Source organism: Delphinus delphis, chromosome 1 (genome assembly GCF_949987515.2).
Source record: "Delphinus delphis chromosome 1, mDelDel1.2, whole genome shotgun sequence".
Lineage (NCBI taxonomy): Eukaryota > Metazoa > Chordata > Mammalia > Artiodactyla > Delphinidae > Delphinus > Delphinus delphis.
Genome location: NC_082683.1, coordinates 154,964,978 through 154,988,682, shown reverse-complemented (window position 1 = coordinate 154,988,682; position 23,705 = coordinate 154,964,978). Strand labels below are relative to the sequence as shown.

At 34.8% G+C, this 23,705-nt stretch overlaps 1 protein-coding gene and 1 non-coding gene across 2 annotated transcripts in view; both read right to left on the bottom strand.

The window, feature by feature from the left end:
* The window catches only part of WDR64 (WD repeat domain 64), a 149,502-nt gene that overhangs the window by 43,818 nt on the left and 81,979 nt on the right, over window positions 1-23,705 (bottom strand). The window contains exons 15-17 of the mRNA XM_060010641.1: window positions 22,091-22,267; window positions 3,644-3,774; window positions 913-1,014 (exon numbers count right to left, since the gene is read on the bottom strand). Of these exons, the coding sequence (XP_059866624.1) occupies window positions 913-1,014; window positions 3,644-3,774; window positions 22,091-22,267 (410 nt within the window). The remainder of the gene's footprint in view (window positions 1-912; window positions 1,015-3,643; window positions 3,775-22,090; window positions 22,268-23,705) is intronic.
* On the bottom strand, window positions 16,987-17,092 carry LOC132416113 (U6 spliceosomal RNA). Its single transcript, XR_009517468.1, has one exon. It is a non-coding gene; the product is annotated as a U6 spliceosomal RNA (small nuclear RNA).

Sequence of the window (23,705 nt, the reverse complement as noted above, 5' to 3'; positions counted from 1 at the left end):
CTACAGTTTCCAATTCTGCTAGAATGGGCTGAAAACTGGCTTAGGGTTCTGGTGCAGATATATATAGATGAGGTCCTAAAAATATTCTCAGAATAAGAACATTTCAAGTCAAGGAGTAGGGAAGGTGTTACATTCTGGCTCACTTCTGGATGATGATAGTACAGAAGCCTTTGATTTCTCTCCAGAGATGTGTTTACCATTGCCTATTGTTTACTGAAATCAGAGCTCTCAAGCAAATATAAACAGGAAATTCACCTTTTCTTAAAATTTAAAAAAAAAATCAGGCTTCCCTGGTGGCGCAGTGGTTGAGAGTCCGCCTGCCGATGCAGGGGACGTGGGTTCGTGCCCCGGTCCGGGAAGATCCCACATGCCGCGGAGCGGCTGGGCCCGTGGGCCATGAGCCATGGCCACTGAGCCTGTGCGTCCGGAGCCTGTACTCCGCAACAGGAAAGGCCACAACAGTGAGAGGCCCGCGTACCGCAAAAAAAAAAAAAAAAAAATCCCATGCTCTCTCAGAAATGAAGATTGCTCAGCTATAGTAGATGTCATATGAAAACTGCTGCCATATGATCTTTCATATTTGCCATATAAATCCTTTTTTCTGTTTTACATAAGTGCTCATAGAGTTGTCTTTTGGCTACAAATATGGTCAAGTGAGCATTTTCCCTCTCTGCTACTGTTGTAAAGGGAGATGTGGTAAGGGAAATTAGATCCCCACACAGCAAATTAAATCTTCCTGGGGACCATCCACTTACAAAAACAATAACAGGGAAGAAAGCTGAAGCCAACTAGTCAGCCCAACTATGTCTTCCATCAACTGTACCTTCCTAAATGCTGGGATGAAGAGAATTCTTTTTATATCATCCACATAAGTCCCAGACAGTATTTCTTGATCAATAAGTATTGAGTTACCTTGCACATTCAGGTTTACGAAAGAGAAACAGTATGTCATTAATTCTAAAGCGTTTAGGATCCAAGTCAGGGTCCACAGTGAAGCAATCTTCAGGTCTGTACCTAGGAATAAGCATACATTTACATGATAAAAATTTACAAATGTGGTAATTTACATTACTATATCATATATCCCATGCAGAACTAATCAACTCCTGAAATGTTCATTGAATATGGAGAGAAAACCCAGAGGTATAGCATTTGAACATACTTTCCTTAATAAGGTTCTGTATAACATGATCTTTTAGTGCTTAGAAGTCTTTTAAGTCAATTAGCTTGTCTATTTTTTCAACCTATAGTTCACAGAGTGAGCTCATATAACTTCCTGGTAGTTTCATACAGTTTAAAGAATAGATTTCTACTCTTTGAATAAGTAGAGTGAGAAATTTGAATAAAATGTAGTTACTACCTTCAAGTAGCTTATAATTAAGTGGAGAAGAAAAGCAGGTAATTTGATGATCACACTATTCTTGCTGCTTGAGTCTCCCATTAGCCCAGATTCCCAAGAACACCTTCCTAGGCCATTTCCTGGGAGCAGAGCGATGGTCTTCCACTGCCTGTCCTGGCACTTCATGGTAGGCTGTTAAGCCACACTTGACATTCCTTATAGCAAATAGACCTTGTAGCAAACTGTTCTTTTTCCTTTAGTGGAAATTGCCTCTGCTAATTTGGACAGATAAGTGATGAAGGACCTCCTGGAGAGTGAACCAAGCTCAAAAGAGGAGCTTGAGTTTGATGACTTGTTGAACTCCAACTTTTCACATATTTCTGCTCTGCAGGTAAACTGAATAGTGAAGTGGACTATTCATTAGCAACAACAATTTCTAGTTTGCATCCAAAAAAAGGCATGGCGCTTTGAACAGAAAGAGAAAGCTTATTTCTCCTGACTGGTGAAGGGATCTTAAAGCAAAGTTTGAGATAGAGGTAGAGATGGCCCCCACCAGGAATATGGAAACCATGTTCAACTTTAGAGTCTTTAAACTAGGCCTAAATTACCTTGGACAGTTCTGTGTTAAATTATATGCTATGTGAAATACTCCAGTGATTCTAAATCAATCGTTTTTGTGTAATCATCTTGTTATAGGAAGAGGACACTGTGTATGACCCATTACCGTCAGTTATTTTTCTTTGACTGGGTATTGGATTTGCATGCATCCCTTGGTAAAATGCGTAGCACTTCAACAAGGAAGATCTTCACCTTTGAATTGGGAATATTCTCAGGGGAGCTGCCCTCTCTTTTAAGCTGTGGCAGTAGGACTATTTTCTCTGCCTTTTTAGTCTATATGTTTTCCCTAAGTAGTGAGTCATACACAAGCTGACACAATGTGAGAACTGAATTAATAAGAAGGTGAGGACTTGTGCAGTGTATATTGATATAGGAATAAAATGACAAGTATACAGTCTGTGAGAAAAGCCTAAGGGCAAGGGTTGAAGGGAAGGAACTGAAGGATGACAGGAATTCTAGTGGCAGGGCCTAGTAGAACCTGAGCTGAGGTACAGAGGAGGGGTCTTCCGAAACAGATACTTCAGCTAAAGGTTCAAAGGAAAATATACCCAGAATCAAAAAGGAAAGGACTATTTCCTCCCAAAATTTGGTTGAAAATGAAAACTCTGACATAGACTGGAAAGGGTCATGGAGTCCAGGTAGATGTATGCAAGGTACTATAGCTAGACAGGCAGAGATTTCTTTTGCTTTTTTTTCTTCTTTTCCCTTGTCCTCTTTGACTCTCTTCTCTCCTCCTTTTATACCTCTTTCCTTCCCCCAAATGCTTAGATAGAATTGATTTTCTTTTTAATTCATTGTTAAAGTTCTTGGCTATCTTGTACCTCAAAGTACAATTTTACAAACTCTCTTGACATAAGGTGTTCATACATGGCCCTTGCTTAGAGCCCAATTACACAGCTGGGGAAAGCTTATTATTTATAATCCATCCATAACAAATAATACACTGTTACATTATTTTCTTTATAACCAATGGTAAGGACATTTAGAAATGGATTGCAAGGGGAGGGTAAAGTTTGTGGAACAGAGCAAATCTAATTGGTTGAGATGTAGAATTACATATGTCATGCCCTTGTTAATATTGACCTGTAGTAATGTGTTGGGGTGGTGAATAAGAAGGAAAACCCCTCTTGAATACTTCTCACCATTTGACTTTGGTGACTGAGTAGATAGTGGTGTCAATGGGAATACAGGAAAAGATGTTTTGGGGGAGGGTAGGTTGGGAAGAAGATTTGGGTATGTGGGACTTTAAGGGTCTTGTTGGCAATCCAGATGTTGTAATTGCCAGTAGGCAATTGGATATGTGTGCTTGAAGCTATGAGATTATTATTTAAAATTATTATGTATTTAAGTATTTGTTAAGGTTATGAATTTGGACAAGATTATACATGGAAAGCATGTACATACTCTAGTACATACTCAAGAAGAGTAAATGTAAAAGCACTTGGGAATACATATACTTAAGATTCACTTTATTCATATCATTCTGGGATTTAGACACTTAAAACATAGTCTCCTCGTGAGCATAACCTCCAGGAAAGCCTCCTTGAAAGAGTTATCATCCCTTTTATTTATTGCTTTATTTTTTTAAGTATTTATATTTTTAAGTATTGAATGTTACTCTGGCTTTTCTGCAGCTCAACTTTTTATGGAAATGATTATATTATTTAAGGAAACAATGCAACTCACACTTCTTTGACAGTAGATGTTACAAAATTCCATAAGATGATCACACCATTTAAGGTTCCGGCAGCTATCAAATTATATCCTTCTACTTGTAATAGATCAATGCAGTTCACTTCTATACTGATGGCAGGATTCTGAAGAAGGAAGGAAACAGACTCAATGACCATAATGAAAACAGTATCCAAGCACAGTACAAACACAATGTGCACACTTTATTATTCTGTCATTAACTTAAAACAAAAAATATATATATTTAAATTCTAAAGCATGAAAGTTAGTAAAAGCTAAATTCTTTTGGCATAAAATATTTTAATTTGTAGAATTTATTAAAACAACAAAAATATAGTCTCCTTCTCTACTGTCTTCTTCCTTCAGCGGTAACTACCAACCATTAAATTACCTTCCCAGCTTTCTCTCCTTTTCAAACTTCTTGAAAGAATATTCTATATTAGCTGTTTTAACTTACCTTCCTTTCACCCATTGTCTGACTTCTGCTCCATGCCACTCTATGAAAGCTTTTTCTAATTACCACTAAAGACTTTCTACTGCCAGTGCTATTTGATGCTTTTCAATTGTCTTGCCTCAAGTACTTTTTTGGTACCTACTATGTTAGGTTCTTGGAATATACAGCCAAACAGAATGTCGGTGACCTGGCAAAACTTATAATACAATGCAAGAATTCAGATAAAGTGTTGATTACTGTACAGTTTTTTTTGGAGAGTTATGTTTTATTTGACAGACATACTGAGGACTTTAAGCCCAGGAGGCAGCATCTCAAGTAACCCTGAGAAAACTGCTCCAAGGAAGTGAGGGGAGAGCTAGGATATATAGGAGTTTTCCAACAAAGAGCAACAAAAGATTACTGTTAATAGAAGAAAACCTAGATATCTCAATTTAAAGAATTTAGTGCTTTTCTATATGTGGGAAGATGCAAGAGTCTGGACTCACTGAGATCATTCCTTTGATATACACCTCAGCTACCTGGGGCCAGTATCCAGTGTTTTTACATCCTGAGTTTCCTCAGGGCTCAACTTCAGGAGTGGCTGTAGTCTGATGCCTGCTAGATGGCAAGTATTCTTTGTTCCCTTCCTGAGTTCCCTCAGGACTAACCAGCTCACCATCAGAGATGACTGCAATTATTGATGACTGTGATATATTTTTTACTGATATGGCAGGACATATTTGATTTCTTAGTTCCTCCTCTTGGTCTGAAATTTGAGCGATACTTGGGAGACATTTCATGACCAATTTTTGTCCCACAGTGCTCAGAGTTTCTTCCCAGATCAGGCAAAAATTTTTGTTGATATGTCACTCCAGGTGCTAATTTCTGGATTAGGCCCTGTTGATAATTACAGATTCTCTGGATCCTCTGTCTTACTAGTCTATTATGATTCATGAAATGTTTTACCTTTTTGCTTCTTCCTATACCTAGAATCACACTATTACTAGGTCCATCCACATCTCTACAAATGACCCAATTTCATTCCTTTTTATGGCTGAGTAATATTTCATTGTGTATATGTACCACATCTTCCTTATCCATTCATCTGTCATTGGGCATTTAGGTTGCTTCCATGACCTGGCTATTGTAAATAGTGCTGCAATGAACATTGGGGTACATGTTTCTTTCTGAATTATGGTTTTCTCTGGGTATATGCCCAGGAGTTGGATTGATGGTCATATGGTAATTCTATTTTTAGCTTTTTAAAGAACCTCCATACTGTTCTCCATAGGAGCTGTATCAATTTACATTCCCACCAACAGTGCAAGAGGGTTCCCTTTTCTCCACACCCTCTCCAGCATTTGCTGTTTGTAGATTTTCTGATGATGGCCATTCTGACCAGTGTGAGGTGATACCTCATTGTAGTTTTGATTTGCATTTCTCTAACAATTACAATTACTTTATGAGTCGTAAATGTGATCTATGTCCTCCATTTGCTGTTTGTAGATTTTCTGATGATGGCCATTCTGACCAGTGTGAGGTGATACCTCATTGTAGTTTTGATTTACATTTCTCTAACAATTACAATTACTTTATGAGTCGTAAATGTGATCTATGTCCTCAAGATGTTTAGCTAACATCATCAATTTGTTGGAGGCCTGGTGACAGCAAGAGACAACAACCTTATAAAATAGACAGGATATAAGTAATACAGCTAGTAACATTGATAAAGTCAATAGTGCAACAGGGAGACACAAAGCATAAACAACTTGGAAACAAAGAACAAATTAAAACAAATATTATAATCCAGTTGCAATAAACCATCAAGTTCACAAGAGAGCCACCTGGAGAAGCCAAATTCTGGATTAATCAGGTAGAGAGAAAAAGTTAAATGTTTCATCTTTTTTTACAAAGGTATATTTTATCAACTTGTTGTAGGACATAGCATAAGAAGAAAGATATTTTTGGAAAACAAAGATTAAAGCTAGTATATTTTACAAAAAGTCATAATGTTATAAACCATAATTTTTAGTTCATTTGGTCCCGTGAAATTAATTTCTGTTGATCTGGATGAAGTCATCAGATTTTCCATTAGAGTTTTGTCATTTGTTCCTCAGTTCAGTGGTGTTATCTAAAGGCTATCAGAGACTTATATTTGTTTAAAACAAGTCCATTTTATGAGTCTTCTTGAAGATCCTCATTTTTGTAAAAGCATCAGAGTAAAATAATGATTGTCTATAAAAGACAAAACTTAAAATAGCATGGTTAAAGATTTGAATACAATGCAATTGGCAAGAAACTTGGATATTTCTGTGACATATAACATTTTAAGATAATCACTAGAATTATGACTGATAACATATCAGAGCATATCAGATTTTAGGAATTTAATATAAATTTTGGAATATGTGTATTTATGACATTTATCCATACATTATAAGCTAAGGTTCATCTCCAATCACTTGGCAATGTTCTTTAAGTAATATAACATACCAAATAAACTTAATTAGTTTAATATTTCTCTCAGAGATATCTCAGGGTTCCTTCAAAGCCCTTCGAAGCAACCCAGGGTCAGCTGGAGGCTAAAGGAACTTTAGTTAGAGTTTGATATTTAGGAAGTTTGTTAAAAATATAAAAAAGGTTTTAAAATGCAACAGGATCATAGGTCACTGCAAAACAATACTTATTCATTTAACCAAAGTCACAAAAATGTTAAAAACAAAACAAAACAAATACAGATCACTTAAGGGCACAGAAACTCACACAATCTGTTATCAAAAAGGAGCACTCTAAGAAACTTTTTTCAAATTCCAGTCTTGTACTAGCTTACTTAACAACAAAATCCATTAACTTAATTAACTTCAGTCTAAAATTAGTTAATCCTGAACATGCATAAAACTTCAGAGTTCCTTTCCATAATCTCTCATCACTTTCTGTATCCATATTTGTTCATCCTTTATCTTTCCATCCAAAAACAACTAGCTCTAAGACATACTTTCCCCCAGTAAAATGTAATTCCATTCCTCATAACTTCTTTACTGAAAACACACATTCTACTTTCCCACAGTATACTTAAAATATTCACTTTAATTACATGTTTAAATGAGAATCCTCAACTCTTAAAAACCTTAATTTCTAGTGAAAACTAAGAGGTAAGCAATTATGAACTGTATTTTACGTTAGCATTCTGTAGATTGGTAAACATAATACCAGTGATAATTTCTTAAAAAACATTTGTTTTCTTATAGAGAACATCTCAGGGTGGCACCAAACATATTTATTTATAGTCCTAAATACCTTTAGTTTCTCTGTTTAGTAATTTATGTCTCAGTATCTTATGTTATTTGGGAATCACCTAGCTATTTAATAAACTTCCATCATTTAAATTAAGCAACACTAGAACTTTGTTACCAAATATCTGGAGAGATCACTTTAAGTAGACATTTCTAAAATATTATTATTTTTAAAGTTAACCAAAAAGCTTTTTATCTCAGTTAAATTTACTACGAAGTTTCATCATATCAAGTTATTTTTCTTGTAATAGATATAATAAGGTCTTATATGACTTCTATTAAACCTAGGCACAATAAAATATTATACTTAATGTTGATGGCTCTAAAGACATGTCTATTAGATCAACAGATTTTAACTTTAATACCAGGTATCAACCTAATATTGAATATTTCCCAGTTCACATGAACCTGAAAGTCATTTTAGCCAGTTTCTTTCCTATTTAATTTGTATGTGCTTAGTTTAAAATTGAGCTCTTTATAAATTCAATTCTGAAAATACCTTCCAGAGGTAGAGCTATCTCATATGTATAGTGTGTACACAGATATAGAAACAGGCAAAGCTAGAGATCTCATGGCTTCACTAAAAAATAAATAAATAAAAAACCAGTAATGAATCAGGTATTACAATATAAACTTACTAATTTACAAAGAACAGTTGGAAGACATTAAAGTTGTTTGCTCAGATGACTAAGGCTTTACTATTTGTAAAGTTTGGTTTGAATTTTAAAACTGTCACTTTGTCATTTTTTTCCCCTTGGTATCAGGTTCTGCCTGATTGAGCTAATTAGGCTCAGTCTCAGCTCCTTGTGACTTGAATTTACATTCTGGTTTGTAAAGATTTGCAAGAGAAAGACAGTTGCTTTTAATTCCCCAAAGAACAGGTCTGTCACCTAATGGATACTAAAAGATTGACTTGCCCAGCTATATTTTATATCAGTGAGAAGATTTCTAACTAAACTGAAATTTATGAGCTCTATGTTCCAGAACATTAGAGTTTAGTTTATCATACATTCAAAAGCTTGTATAAGGCATTCAGCAAAGACCTTCTTTCTGAGTTTACAAGTTAAACCCAGAGCAAAATCACTATTTTTATTTTTATTAGCCCTTGAATGTTAGTTTCCATGTTTTACTTTTTGTATGGCTCAGGTACCCCTATCGGTTTCCTTTAATATGTTCAATTAATATTTCCTGAGGGGCAGATCTATATGCCTTGTCTTATAATACTGATAGGGACAGAGTAAAGGGACAAACTAGATGATTAAATAGTTAATCCCACTAGGGGATTGTAAGTAAAGAAAAAATATGGGGGACCCCTGTAAGTTGATGATCACTCAAGAAAGTAGGTTTGCTTAACCACAAAACCAATCAGGCTTGCTTAGCAACAAAACCATGCAGCAGAAGCATGAGACATGCCCCAAAACAATAAAACAATTGTGGCATGAGACCCACATCTTGCCCAGCAAGCTCAGTAAGTTATAATCCTTGGGACATGTTCTCTACACACATGCAAAACAATAATTTATGGAAAGGTGACATTTCAAAGTGAAAGACCCTCATTGTACTGAGACATGGAATAATTTTTCCATAGTGCCATGACAGTCCCAGCTTGACCATATAGGGACAAGAAAACTCCCCTGCCCAACCTGGAGGAGGAGCTGATGATGGAAGCTTGATGTCTACTCAAGAATGAGGAATAAGTTGGTCTTTTCCCCCTCGCCATTTTTCCTTTTATTATAAAACTGTAGCCCACTATGTTCTCGGGGCAGCACCCTCTCACCCACCCACTTGTAAGCCTCACAAGCTTCCTATGCTAATAAATCACTTCTTATCTATCACTTTGCCTCTCACTGAATTCTTTCTGCACTGAGTCATAAAGACCTGGAGCTCTTCAGAGTCCCCTGAAACACAACCTAGTGATTCAATACCACACAGAGGAAGAATTCCCCAGTGAAACATGCCTATCTTGCAATATAATTAAACAAAGAGACATAACCATCTTATATAAAGCCCATTTAAATATATCAATTTTATACACTTTCATCTCAATTATGTCACTTTTTATACCTTTAGTTTTCATTAGGATCCAATCAACAAACTTTGATCTTACAGGAGGCGTTCTAGAAGTTTTTCTTTCTTTTTATTCCCTGCCCATTTAATCTATTTTTATATAAAATTCTCTGGGATCCCCAGAGAGGGTTGAGCCAAGGAACTCAGGTGCTTTGGCCCAACTGTTGCCCCAAATACTTGCTGGTCAGATATCTCAGTGTAAATTTTTTTCAGCTCTTAATATATGTATATTTTAAACTGGGGTAAGTAGACTTGTTGGCTTTTAATGTTGAGGACCTGTAGGGAGTCCTTTTTGGCCCATTTAACCTTAGGTAATCACATAAATATTCATTTTATTTATCCCATTTTAAATAACTCTCTAAAGATTTCTTTATTCATTTGAGATGTCTTTTTAAAAATTTCTACCTTGCTGGAAAAAGTATCTAGACTTTCTTACATGTTCTTTTCCTGTTAACATTAATTTATTCCAATGTTTTTATTAACATCTGTAAGAGCTCTTGAGGGGAAGCAAAGACCACAAATAAAGCTTCCCAAATCTGTTTTTCTTTGTTTGATTCAAGCTAAGGAAGTTCTTAGGTTGACCATTAGATATATTTCTTTTTTCCACTTTAATTTGATTTTTGTTTTTATAGGTACCAATAAAACAGCTGTTTATAATGAGAGCACTCTAGAAAATCCACCAATTTAGAAGTTTCTTCAATTTAAAGGATCCGTCATTTGGCCATTAATGAAATATTTTAATAGTGATTCAAACCAATAAGATGCAAGAGGCTTCCCTATAAGAGAGTGGAGAAAGATGTCACCTAAGTAAGATCCAGAAAGTTTACTCTCAAAAATAGTATGGCAGAGGTCAGGTTTTCAAACACACACACACACACACACACACACACACACACAATGCTCTAGAAAGATCAGCTAGAACATTTACATCTCCAAGATACAGAAAGAGAAATGCAAGTTCCCTCTAGAAAGCCTTTGTTTAAAGTCAGAACTCTGAAAAGATAATTTTATCAAGCCAGCTTTTTAAACTTAACTTCATATGCCATAAAAGAGCCCCCTTATTTTTAGAGTAAGATTTCCTTTAATTCCCAATTAAGTAAGTACTTGAAAGTTTTGTACATACGTAAACCTGGCTGGGGGTATTAGTTGGAGGCTGGCAATCTGTCGTCCTTTTTCTTTTGTTCTGAAAGCTTTATTTCCCATTCTGAGGTGAATTTGTTGAAATAAAAATTGCTAGTGATGATCATGTGCAATGTGATGATTGTGATGATCATGTGGTGGGCCAATTGCTGCTTGAGATCTTAACTCCTATAGGCTTTTGCCCCAGAGTTGTTTCAGCCCCCTCTTACATTTCTCAGGTTCTCCTGGTGGCATATAAGACCACCATGGGTGCTCAGATCATGGGATGGCCAGTTCTTATTCACATCCCGGGTTGAGCAGGTTGTTAATTAAATTAATGGGTTTCCCTATAGGACAGCTGCATGGTCTTGCCTCCACCATTCCTGCAAGTTTCTCACTCACCTGAGAAAGCTGTTGTCGGCCAGGAGAAGACAGTCTGTTCTTCAGAGTTCAGAAGTTCTTATAAGATTTATGTTTTATTTCAACAAACTCTATTAAGGTAGCCAATTCAAGGAAAAATGACAGGTCAGTCTTCCCCCTAATTACTCAGTCCAGTCCAACCTTACTCGGTGTTTAACTGAGCAACGTCTTTCCAGTCTTTAAACTGACGATAAACCACTCAGTGTCTAAACTGAGCAAAAATCTTCCCAGTGCCTTTTACACTGAGGATAACCCAGGTACCTCTTCTTGAAACTGAGTTTCAAGGGTAACCTACTCCTCCAGAGATGAGTTTAACACCACCGAATAAAACTTAGGATCATCAACCAATAACGGGAGAGCCTAGAACCAGGAGATGCTCATCCGAATTCATCTGGACTCCCCGAGGATGCGAATAGGCATGAGGTCTCTGCTGGTACCAAGGCTCCAGATCCTCGTACAGTTCAGGTGAAGGAAAGAAATCAGCTCTGGGTTCCTTATCCATAGTCACCATAAATGTCGACTAAAAGAATATAGACACAATCTAAAAGTTGAGAGTTATGTTTTATTTGGTGGACACACTGAGGACTTCAAGCCTGGGAGGCAGCATCTCAAGTAATCCTGAAAAATCTGCTCCTGATTACTGTACAATTTGAAAGTGCTATATCAGCGATATAGGCAAGACTTGGGAACATCTAAATAAGATTAGAGGTCTATTCTTACCATTGTCAATTGCTCTCTCTTTCCTGAAACTTCTTACTCTCTTGACATGCTCGGCCCTGGACTTTCTTGGTTTTGCTTGTGTCTATATAATCCTTCATTTTCTGTTTCTAACTCAGTACCTTCTTACTCTACCAACATCTTAAATATTTATATCCTTAGGGTTTACCTCCAGCCCATTTTCTTTTTCTTTTTTTTTCTAACTCTCTCTGGGCAATCTCATCCTCTTATGTTTTATTTATTTTTTTAATTAATTTATTTATTTTGTTGTGATACGTGGGCCTCTCACTGTTGCGGCCTCTCCCGTTGCGGAGCACAGGCTCCGGATGCAGCAGGCTCAGCAGCCATGGCTCACGGGCCCAGCCGCTCCGCGGCATGTGGAATCTTCCCGGACCGGGGCACGAACCCGCGTCCCCTGCATCGGCAGGCGGACTCTCAACCACTGCGCCACCAGGGGAGCCCTCCTCTTATGTTTTAATAATCATCCTCTTACGTTAATGACCTAATAATCTAGTCCAGTCCTCTCCCACAAGCTTCAGGCTTATATATCTAATTACTTAGAAATTTTACAAGTATCTCAAAGTTAATATGTCTAACTTATCACCTTCTTTAAGCATGTTCCTTCATTCTATTCTATATCTTATTGGGTAGCACCACTTCCTAATTCATCATGCAAGTTAGAAATCTTGGAGCTGTATTGATTCCTTTTTTTCTCTCAGGACCTTCTCCTGACTGCATGGTATCCATCACTAACTAATCAATTGCAAGTTCTGCTACTTTTATCACCTAAATATTTTTGGAAACCTCTCCTTCTACCATCCCCACTATCATGGTCTTATATCTTTTAACTAAAATGGTACCTTATTACCTGAATCTTCTGCCTTTAGTCTTGTCCATTTGAATCTGCCATTAAAGCAGCATCAAATCTGCTACCACAACACAAATCTGATCATGACTTTTCTCATTTAAAGTCTTTCAATTGTTTTCCATTTCTTATAGGATATTCAATCTCCTTAATAACACTGAGAATGATCCAGGCTCTACCTCTCTGTCTGTCTCCATCTTCTACCACTTATTTCAGGCACACTGAAATACTTGTAGTTATCCCTAGAAAACCATGCAATTTCTTACCTCTGTGATTTTTTAAATTTATATTTTTATTGAAGTATAGTTGAATTACAATGTTGTGTTAATTACTGCTGTACAGCAAAGGGACTGTACACTTTAGGGTCTTTGCTGCTTACTGATTTTCTTTCTGGAAGATCTGTCCATTGAAGTCAGCATTAAAGTCAACTACTATTATTGTATTCCTGTCAATTTCTCCCTTTATCTCTGTTAGTATTTGTTTTATGTATTTAGGTGCTCCTATACTGGGTGCATATATATTGAGTGTGATATCCTCTTCTTGCATTGATCTTTCTTTGTCTTTCTTTAGGGCTTTTTTAAAAAAATGAAGTATAGTTGATTTACAATGTTGTATTAGTTTCTGGTGTACAGCAAAGTGATATATATATATATATATATATATATATATATATATATATTCTTTTTCATATTCTTTTCCATTCTTTTTCATATTCTTTTCCATTATGGTTTATCACAGGATATTGAGTATAGTTCCCTGTGCTATACAGTAGGACCTTGTTTTTTATACATTCTATATATAATATAGAATGCATCTGCTAATCCCAAACTCCCACCCAACCCTCTCCCACTCCCCTTTCCCTTGGCAACCACCAGTCTAGTTTCTATGCCCCTGATTATGTTTCTGTTTCATACAAAGTTTCATTTGTGTCATTATAGATTCCACATATAAGTGATGTCATATGGTATTTGTCTTTTTCTGACTTACTTCACTTAGTATGATAATCTCTAGTTGCATCTATGTTGCTGCAAAAGGCATTACTTCATTCTTTTTAATGGCTGAGTAATATTCCATTGTATATATGTACCACATCTTCTGTATCCATTCATCTGTCAATGGACATTTAGGTTGTTTCCATGTCTTGGCTCTTGTAAACAGTGCTGCAATGAACATTGGAGTGCATGTAGCTTTTTGAATTATAGTTTTGTCTGGATATATGCCCAAGACTGGGTTTGCTGGATCATATGGTAATTCTATTCTCAGTTTTCTGAGGAAACTCCATACTGTTTTCCACAGTGGCTGTACCAACTTACATTCCCACCAACATTGTAGGAGGGTTCCCTTTTCTCCACACCCTCTCCAGCATTTGTTTTTTGTAGATTTTTTAATGATGGCCATTCTGACTGGCATGAGGTGGTACCTCATTGTAGTTTTGATTTGCATTTCTCTAATAATTAGCAATGTTGAGCATCTTTTCATGTGCTTATTGGCCATTTGTATGTCTTCTTTGGAGAAATGTCTATTAAAGTCTTCTACCCATTTTTTGATTTCTTTTTTTATATTGACCTGTATGAGCTGTTTGTATATTTTGGGAATTAAGCCCTTGTCAGTTTCATCATTTTCAGATACTTTCTCCTATTCTGTAGGTTGTCTTTTCATTTTGTTTGTGGTTTCCTTTGCTGTGCAAAAGCTTGTAAGTTTGATTAGGTCCCATTAGTTTACTTTCATTTTTTTTTCTGTTGCCTTGGGAGACTGACCTAAGAAAACATTGTTATGATTTATGTCAGAAAATGTTTTTCTTGTGTTCTCTTCTAGGAGGTTTATGGTGTCATGTCTTATATGTTTAAGTCTTTAAGCCATTTTGAGTTTATTTTTGTGTATGGTGAGAGCGTGTGTTCTAAGTTCATTGATTTACATGTGGCTGTCCAACTTTCCCAACACCACTTGCTGAAGAGACTATCTTTATCCATTGTATGTTCTTGCCTTCTTTGTTGAAGATTAATTGACCGTAGGTGAGTGGGTTTATTTCTGGGCTCTCTATTCTGTTCCACTGATCCATATGTCTGTTTTTCTGCCAATAGCACTTTGTTTTGATTACTGTAACATTGTAGTATTGTCTGAAGTCTTGGATGGTTATGCCTCCTGCTTTATTCTTTTTCTTCAGGATTGCTTTGGCTATTCTGGGTCTTTTATGGTATGATATGAATTTTAGGATTATTTGTTCTAGTTCTGTGAAACATGTCGTGGGTAATTTGATAGGGATAACATTAAATCTATAAATTGCTTTGGGTAGTATGGCCATTTTAACAATATTAATTCTTCCAATCCAAGAACATGGAATATCTTTCCATTTCTCTGAATCCTCTTTTATTTCCTTTATTAATGTTTTATAGTACTCAGCGTATAAATCTTACACCTACTTAGTGAGGTTTATTCCTAAGTATTTTATTTTTTGTGTTGTGATTTTAAAAGACATTGTTTTTTTTAACATTCCTTTTTTAATATTTCATTGTTGGTGTAAAGAAATGCAACTGATTTCTGTATGTTAATCTTGTATCCTTATCATCTACATATAATGACAATTGTAACTTTTTCCTTCCAGTTTGGACACATTTTTTTTTCTTGTATGATTGCTGTGGCTAGGACTTCCAATACTATACTGAAGAGCAGTGGTGAGAGTGGGCATCCTTGTCTTGTTCCAGATTTTAGTGGGAAGGCTTTCAACTTTTCACCGCTGAGTATTATATTGGCTGTGGGTTTGTCATAAATAGCTTTCACTATTTTGAGATATGTTCCCTCTATACCCACTTTGGTAAGAGTTTTAATCATGAATAGATGTTGAATTTTGTCAAAGGCTTTTTCTGCATCTATTGAGATGATCATGTGGTTTTTGTGTTTTATTTTGTTGATGTAGTGTATTACATTGATTGAATTGTGTATGTTGAACCATCCTTGTGAACTTGGGATGAATTCCACTTGGTTGTGGTGTATGATCTTTTTTATGTGTTGTTGGATTCAGTTTGCTAATATTTTGTTGAGAATATTTGCATTTATATTCATCAAAGATATTAGCCTGTAATTTTCCTTTTTGGTGGTGTCTTTGTCTGATTTTGGTATCAGGGTGATGGTGGCTTCATAGAATGTCCTTGGGAGTGTTCCCTCCTCTTCAATTTTTTTGGAAGAATTTGAGAAGGATTGGTATAAGTTCTCCTTTGTATGTTTGGTAGAATTCACCTGTGAAGTCATCTGGTCCTGGACTTTTGTTTGTAGTGAATTTTAAAATTACAGATTCTATTTCAGTTGCAGGGATCAGTCTGTTCAAATTATCTATTTATTCTTTTTAAAAATTTTTATTTATTTTTTGGCTACATTGGGTCTTTGTTGCTGCATGTGGGCTTTCTCTAGTTGTGGTGAGTGAGGGCTACTCTTCATTGTGGTGCATGGGTTTCTCATTGTGGTGGCTTCTCTTGTTGTGGAGCATGGACTCTAGGCATGTGGGCTTCAGTAGTTGTGGCACATGGGCCCTAGAGCACATGGGTTTCAGTAGTTGCAGTGCATGGTCTCAGTAGTTGTGGTACACAGGCTTAGTTGCTCCGTGGCATGTGGGATCTTCCTGGACCAGGGATCAAACCGACGTCCCCTGCATTGGCAGGTGGATTCTTAACAACTGAGCCACCAGGGAAGTCCCTATCTATTTATTCTTGATTCAGTTTTGGTGGACTGTATGCTTCTAGAAGTTTATCCATTTCTTCTAGGTTGTTGAATTTGTTGACATACAATTATTTGTAGTATTCCCTTATGGTTTTTTATATTTATTTTGTATATCTGTGTTCTCTCTCTTTTTTTCTTGGTGAGTCTGGCCAGAGGTTTGTCAATCTTGTTTATCCTTTCAAAGAACCAGTTCTTGGTTCTATAGACTTTTTCTGGTTTTTTTTAGTCTCTATTTTATTTATTTCCTTTCTGATCTTTATTATTTCCTTCCTTTTGCTGACTTTAGGTTTTATTTGTTCTTCTTTATCTAATTCTTTTAAATGGTATGTTAGGTGGTTTTAGATTTTTCTTGTTTTTTTGAGGAAGGCCTGAATTACTCTGAACTTCCCCTTATAACTCTTTTTGCTGCATCCCATAGATTTGTATGGTTGAGATTTCATTGTTATTTGTCTCAACGTATTTTTTAATTTCCTCTTTGATTTCATCATTGACCCATTGGTTTTTTAGTAACATTTTGTTTAGCCTCCATGTAATTGCTTTTTTCTCATTTCTTTTTCTGTTGTTAATTTCTAGTTTCATGCTGTTGTGGTCAGAGAAGATGTTTAAGATAACTTCTATACTCTTAAATTTGTTGAGGCTTGTTTTGTGCCCTAGTATGTGGTCAGTCCTAGAGAATGTTCCATGTGCACTTGAAAAGAATGTGTATTCTGTGAAAAATATGGAACACTTTATGAATTTGCATGTCATCCTTCTGCAGGGGCCATTCTAGTCTTCTCTGTATCAGTCCAATTTTAGTATATGTGCTGTCAAGCAAGCACTGTGACATTTTTTCCATGTTACTCCTCCCCTTGGGATTCACTTTGTCTTCTCACCTCCCCTTAGAAACTCCCTTTCTGGGCCAAGCTAACTCTTGATTGTTCTTAAAGAACTAATTCAGCAACTATCTTCATCAGGAACCTCCTCTTCTTTCACCCCTGCACCCTGGCTCAACCCTCCAAGTTCTCTGCTACAATCCTATAATGCAGTAGTGCAGGTACCATACCTCATTAAACTTTGCATTCCGAATGCTAAGAATAGTGCTCAACACATAGTAGGTGTTCAATAAAAAGTGCTATTGATATATACAGTGACATAGACAAATCTAAAAAACATATTAAATAAACTTTAAATATATACTGCATGATTTCACTTACATGACACTCTAGAACAAGGAAAAACAAATCTATGGTGAAAAATATTAGAACAGTAGTTGTCTTTCAGTGAGGGGCAAGTATTGATGGGCAGGGGCATCAAAGTGTTTTTTTTTTTATCTTGATAAGGGTTTGGATGTGTATATTCTTATTCAAATTCATTGAATAGCATACTTAAATTCTGTGCATTTATTATTTGTAAATTTCACTAAAAACACAACACCATAAACAAAGAGTGAACTCTAGTTAAAGATATATATACTGAAGTGTTTAGGGGTGATATGTACTGATATCTTCATCTTACTTTGAAATACATTTTTAAAATAAGGTGGATTGAAGGGTGAATTGAGGATGGATACATGAATACATCTGCAATGAGGCAAATATTGCAAAATGTTAAGAGTAAATTTTAAGTGGAGGGTAACACTGTCAACTGTTCTATATTTTTGAAATTTTTCATAATAAAATGTTGAGAAAGAAAAACTTATGAACCATGCTCTCTTCAGAAGAGAAGTTTTGTATATAATTGCAGAGGCTTTTTAGATCCCTGGAAGTCCACCTATGAACAGATTATCCAAGGATCCCAGGTTAAGGGCTCTGGTTCTGTGACTCTGAGGATCTATTGTTAAAAACTTGTCAGGGAACACTTCTTTTTATCTGTGTGGAATATAAGATTGGTTCCTTTCAGTCTACTTACAATTTTGAAATTCAGAGAATATCCTTTAAAAAAAATAGTCTGATGATATATTTTCCTTATTTAGATTTTTAAAACAACAATTAGAGCAGCAAGAAAAAAGTTAACCAAGTGATGTCACCAGAGCAAGAAAAGAAGCTTAAAAAAAAACTGTAAAAACAAAAAGCTGAAATTTTATTAACTGACATTGGAAAATCTAGTTAAGATTACATAATGTAAAAATGTTGAAATAATAATTAGCCAGAAAAAGTGAACAATTTTGTGACCTCTTGATATGACCCCAAACTTACCCTTTTTATTAAAATCTTGGAGAAGTTAAAACACCTAGCTATTTTTAGATAAATGAGAACATGAAATACTATTGGATTCCCTGAGTGGAGCCTGAAGAATATTTGTGATTATACCCAAGAGTAGTTTCTGATAAACTGTTGAACCTCATCTACACCCAGCTGCTCAGAAGTGAGAATTGCCATGGTAAAAATGACCATACACAAAATGAAAACATAAATAAGAAACTGGGAAATAATATTTGGAACTTCTATCACAAAGGACTAATATTCCTAATGCATATTCCTAATTATTTATACACGTGTGTATGTATTTTTATATTCCTAATATATAAAGAGCTTTTTAAAACATTAGAAAAGAGTAATCTAGATAGAAAAATAGACAAAGAATAGACAAGTGAGGCATATACATAAAAATATGCTCCACTTATTCATTACAATAGAAAAAACATACCAACTTACAATTTCCACCTATGATATTTGAACAAATCTAAAAGTTTGACACGGTACACTCTTGGTGAAGCTGTGGGGAAGTAAGAACTCTCATACGTTGTTAGTGGGAATATAAAATTGTGTAACTGATGTAGGGGAGAATTTGGCATTTACTTTGTGATGCAGCAATATCTCTTCTAGGAATCTATTTTAAAGATTAGATTCAAAAATTTGAAATGACATATGCATAAGGCTATTTGTTACAGCATTATTTATAATTGCAAAAAAATTGGAAACTACCCAAATGTTAACTCATAGGGGACTAGTTGAACAAACTATGGTACATCCAACTAACTGAAATAACATAGAGTTTTCAAAAAGAAAGATGAAATATCTGTACAACTATGTTCATACCTGCAGTAGCCAAAATGTGGAAGCAACCTAAATGTCCACCAATGGGTGAATTGTTAAATAATATGTGGTATATACATACAATGGAATATTATTTAGGCTTAAAAAGGGAGAACATTCTGACATATGCTCCAACATAAATGAACCTTGAAGACATTATACTAAGTGAAACAAACCAGTCACAAAAGGACAAATATGGTATAATTCCACTTACATGTGGTACCTAGGGTAGTCAGAGTCATAGAGACAGAATGTAGAATGGTGGGTGTCAGGGGCTGGAGGAGGGGGGAATGGGGAGTTATTGTTTAATGGGTATAGAGTTTTGGTTTTGCAAGATGAAAAGGGTTCTCTGGGTGATGAGGGTTGCACACAGTATGAATGTACTTAATACCACTGAACTCTATAACTAAAAATGGTTAATATGGTAAATTTTATGTTTTGTGTATTTTACCTTAAAATACACATCTTTTAAAAAGATGAACATTTCTATGTACTGTTTATAATGATCTCCAGAATATATTATTAAATAAAGTAAGCAAGGAATATAAGAATATGTACAGTATCTTAAAACTTGCTTGAGAAGGAGTGAGGGGATACACATAAGGATAAGTATTAGATTATATTTTTAAAAAACAACATTGGAAGCATAAATCAAAAATTTAAAAACAAAAGATTAACTATAGATTAGGAAAAGAATAGAAGGGACAGGAATGGAAGTTAGAATAAATCTTGTTTTGAAGATCTGATTTAAAATCTATTCAAATGTTTTACATAATAATTAGACAAAATTAAATTTTTAAAAAACAATACATTAAAAATGCAATAAACTTTGTTGTGTATAGAGTTGGTGGCACAAGAAATTATTTCAAATAATTTTAAAACATAGTAATTTGATTGCATATTCCAAGAGATATGTACTCTAAGGACAGAAACTACAAAGAAGATAAGATAATTGTTTCAGCTATCATATTTCTAGTTATTTTATATTTTTCCAAAACTATAATCTAACATACTATAATATAATGTACTATAATACAATATAATATGACATAAAACCCTATATATTATATAAGATACATTATATAAATAATAGGATAAAGCAAGTAAGTAATTATGTTAATGTCATTAGAAACAGAGATTTTCTGTGAGAGAAAAAGATAACAAAAATAAAATCAGTAATGCCATATTATTTTAAATCTGAATGGGAATATCAGTACAAGCTAAAGATGTATTTTCTCTTAAATTTTTTTCCTAGCTCTGTCCATTGAAAAGCTCTAAAAACAAGGATCAATCTAGTGACAATAAGCATCTCTAAAACTCAGTTTGTAGTTTCTTAATACTATTTTAATGATTAATCTCACTAAAAGAATTAGGATTTCTTGGTAAAATGGTGGATTGTAGATCTGGAACAAGAAATTAACAAAATATGCCTGGAAACTTGTCACACCTGGAAGCTATCCAGAACTACTAGAGTCATGTTAAAAGAACTCAAAAGCCTGAAAAGTGTCCAACTAGCTTGAGATGGGATGATTTGAGAATTAATTAATAATGCAATAGACTGAAACAAATCAAGAATATTTAAATTTATGATTTGATAATGATACTAAACAAATAAAATCCATTGACCACTGTTTTGGAGGATGCTAAGGAACCCAATTTCTTATTTTGAAAACTGATAAATGTAAGGAAAGAATCAATCAGTTACTTTGATTTCCTATCTGAACTATACCTCAGTGTAACCAAATAGTTGATAATAGTTTTTCTTTTTTGAATTTTATTTATTTTTTTATACAGCAGGTTCTTATTAATTATCCATTTTACACATATTAGTGTATATATTTCAATCCCAATCTACCAATTCATCCCACCACCACCATCCCCCCACACTTTTCTCCTTTGGTGTCCATACGTTTGTTCTCTACATCTGTGTCTCTATTTCTGCCCTGCAAACCAGTGATAACAGTTTTTCTTTAAAGACACATTCCAGCTAATAAATGAATCAGAATGTTAAGATGGCAACTCTGAATGAAATAATAAACCTAGGTAGTGGTCATCAATGGCTGATCCAAAAAAAGAGAATTAGTATTATGTGAATTTTGATGGAAGTACATGACATCATGTACTGTAGTGACCTCCATGTACCATAGAGTCTTATTTTTTTTTTAATCAAAGCTACATGCACCAGATATAACTACCAGGTTAAAGGAAGTAAAGAAGAACTTTTTAAATTCACCACAAGGGTGCAATCAGCAAAATCTGGAAAATGAGAAGCCAGGTACCAATTGTCCAGTATCTTCAAGAAATAATTTGCAAGGGGAAAAAAACAGATATGGAAAGATAATTATATATTAAAAAAGACTGAAGAGACATCAACCAAATGCAACAAATGGGCCTTGATTAGATTCTGGCTGAAACAAACTGTAAGATAAACAAACTGTATGATAAAATCTGGGAAAACTGAAAAATGTGATGTGATTATATTAAAGATCTCTTGTAAATTATTTTAGAAAATAATGGTACCATTGTTTTGTTTTGTTTTTGAGTCATTACCATTCAGAGATACATACTGAAATATTTAGGGATGAAATTACACAGTGTCTGGGATTTGCTTCAGAATAATCCATCCATTGACAGTGGTCATGGGAGAGTGGTAGGAATAACGAGAAATAAGTTTGGCCATGCATAGATAATTTTTGAAGCTGGGTGATAATACATAAAAGTTCATTGTATTATTTTCTCTACTTTTATATATGTTTGTAAATTTTCATAATAAAGAGGAAAACAAATCAAGAAAAAACTTACATCAACATATTGAGAAAAGTTTTTCTCCACTATCAACTCCACATCTGGGAAAGGAATAGCCATACTCCTATCTTTAGCAGACATCCTTAGATGCACAATGCGATTCCCATTTTGTAGGACAGGCACAACATCAGGCAGCTCCCATATCACCGCAAGGTAAATATCATCTTCCTTACCCTTTAAGAGAAATCCAGTGAGTACATGAAAAATTCAATTAACTCTTTTATTTTGAGCTGTTTTAAAGATATAGAGAAAAATAGAGCAAACAGTGATATACCCACCACTCAGCTTTATCATATCTTAAGCACCATCTATCCCTCCCTAATATAATTCCTCTTTCTTCTTTACTCTCCAGAGGTAACAAGTACCTGAATATGGTTTTAGTCATGAAAGTTTATATACACACACTCACACACACACCCCCCCCCATATTCAGGTTTTAGTCATATATATTGGGTAGGCCAAAAAGTTCGTTTGGGATTTTCCGTAGCATCTTAACATCTTTCTGGCCAACGCAATATATATTACATGATATTGCTTCCAGGCTTCTAACTTTTTATAAATGTTATCAAACTGTATGGATTCTGCTTCAACTTGCTTGTTTCACTTAATATTATATTTTTGAGATTTATACAAGTTATTACATGGAGCTCTAGTTCATTTATTTTTAACTACTTTATAGTATTGTATGAATACACTATAATTTACTTATCCATTCTCCTACTGATGAGTGTTCCGGTTGTTGCCAATTTTTCACTGCGTTTTTTTATGGACAGGTGCCATATTTTCTTGAGCATGTGCCTGGTGTAGAATTACCGAGTTGTAAGATATGCACACCATCAACTTCACTAGGTATTGCCAAGTGGCTCTTCAAGGTAGCATCCATTTCCACTTTCACCAGGGGTAAATAAAAGCTCTCCTTTCTTCACATTCTTGCCAAAACCTCGTTTTACTTGATTTTTAAATAATTATTTTTGACTGTCTGATGGGTTTAAAATAAGACATTTAAAAATTAATTTTAAAATTTGTTAATTACATTAATCACATTTTTCTAATTTAGTAAGTTGAACTTTTTTTTTTTTTTCATGTATTTGTGAGGCATCCAGCTTTCTTATCTGTCCTTTGTCCATTTTTCTGTTGGGCCGTTTCTTTTTCTTTTGGATTTGTGGAGCTTCTTTCGGTATTCTGGTTCCCAATCTTTTCTCAGTTACCGGGGTTGCAGTGGTCTTTTCTCAGTCTGTGACTTGTCCTTCTGCTTTGTTTTTTAAGGTAAATGTTTGTTTTTAATTTTACTGTAGTAAAGATATCTTTGTGATATCCCATCCATGAATATGGTATATCTCCATTTATTCAGGGTGTTTCTATGTCCTTTAAGATTTCCCACACCCCCACACAAAAATCTTGTATGTTATTGTTAGATTTATTTTAGGTACCTTAGATTTTTGTTTGCTGTTGTATTTATTTATTCTGTTTTCTAATTGGTTATTATTCATGAGATGCTCTTAGCTTTAGAATTTTCAATTTTTATATGGAAATAAAGGCCAATTTTTGAAGATTGGTTATTTTGTGAGCAGAGCAGGGATCTTCCTTAGTTGCAAAGCAGCTGTGGTAAAGT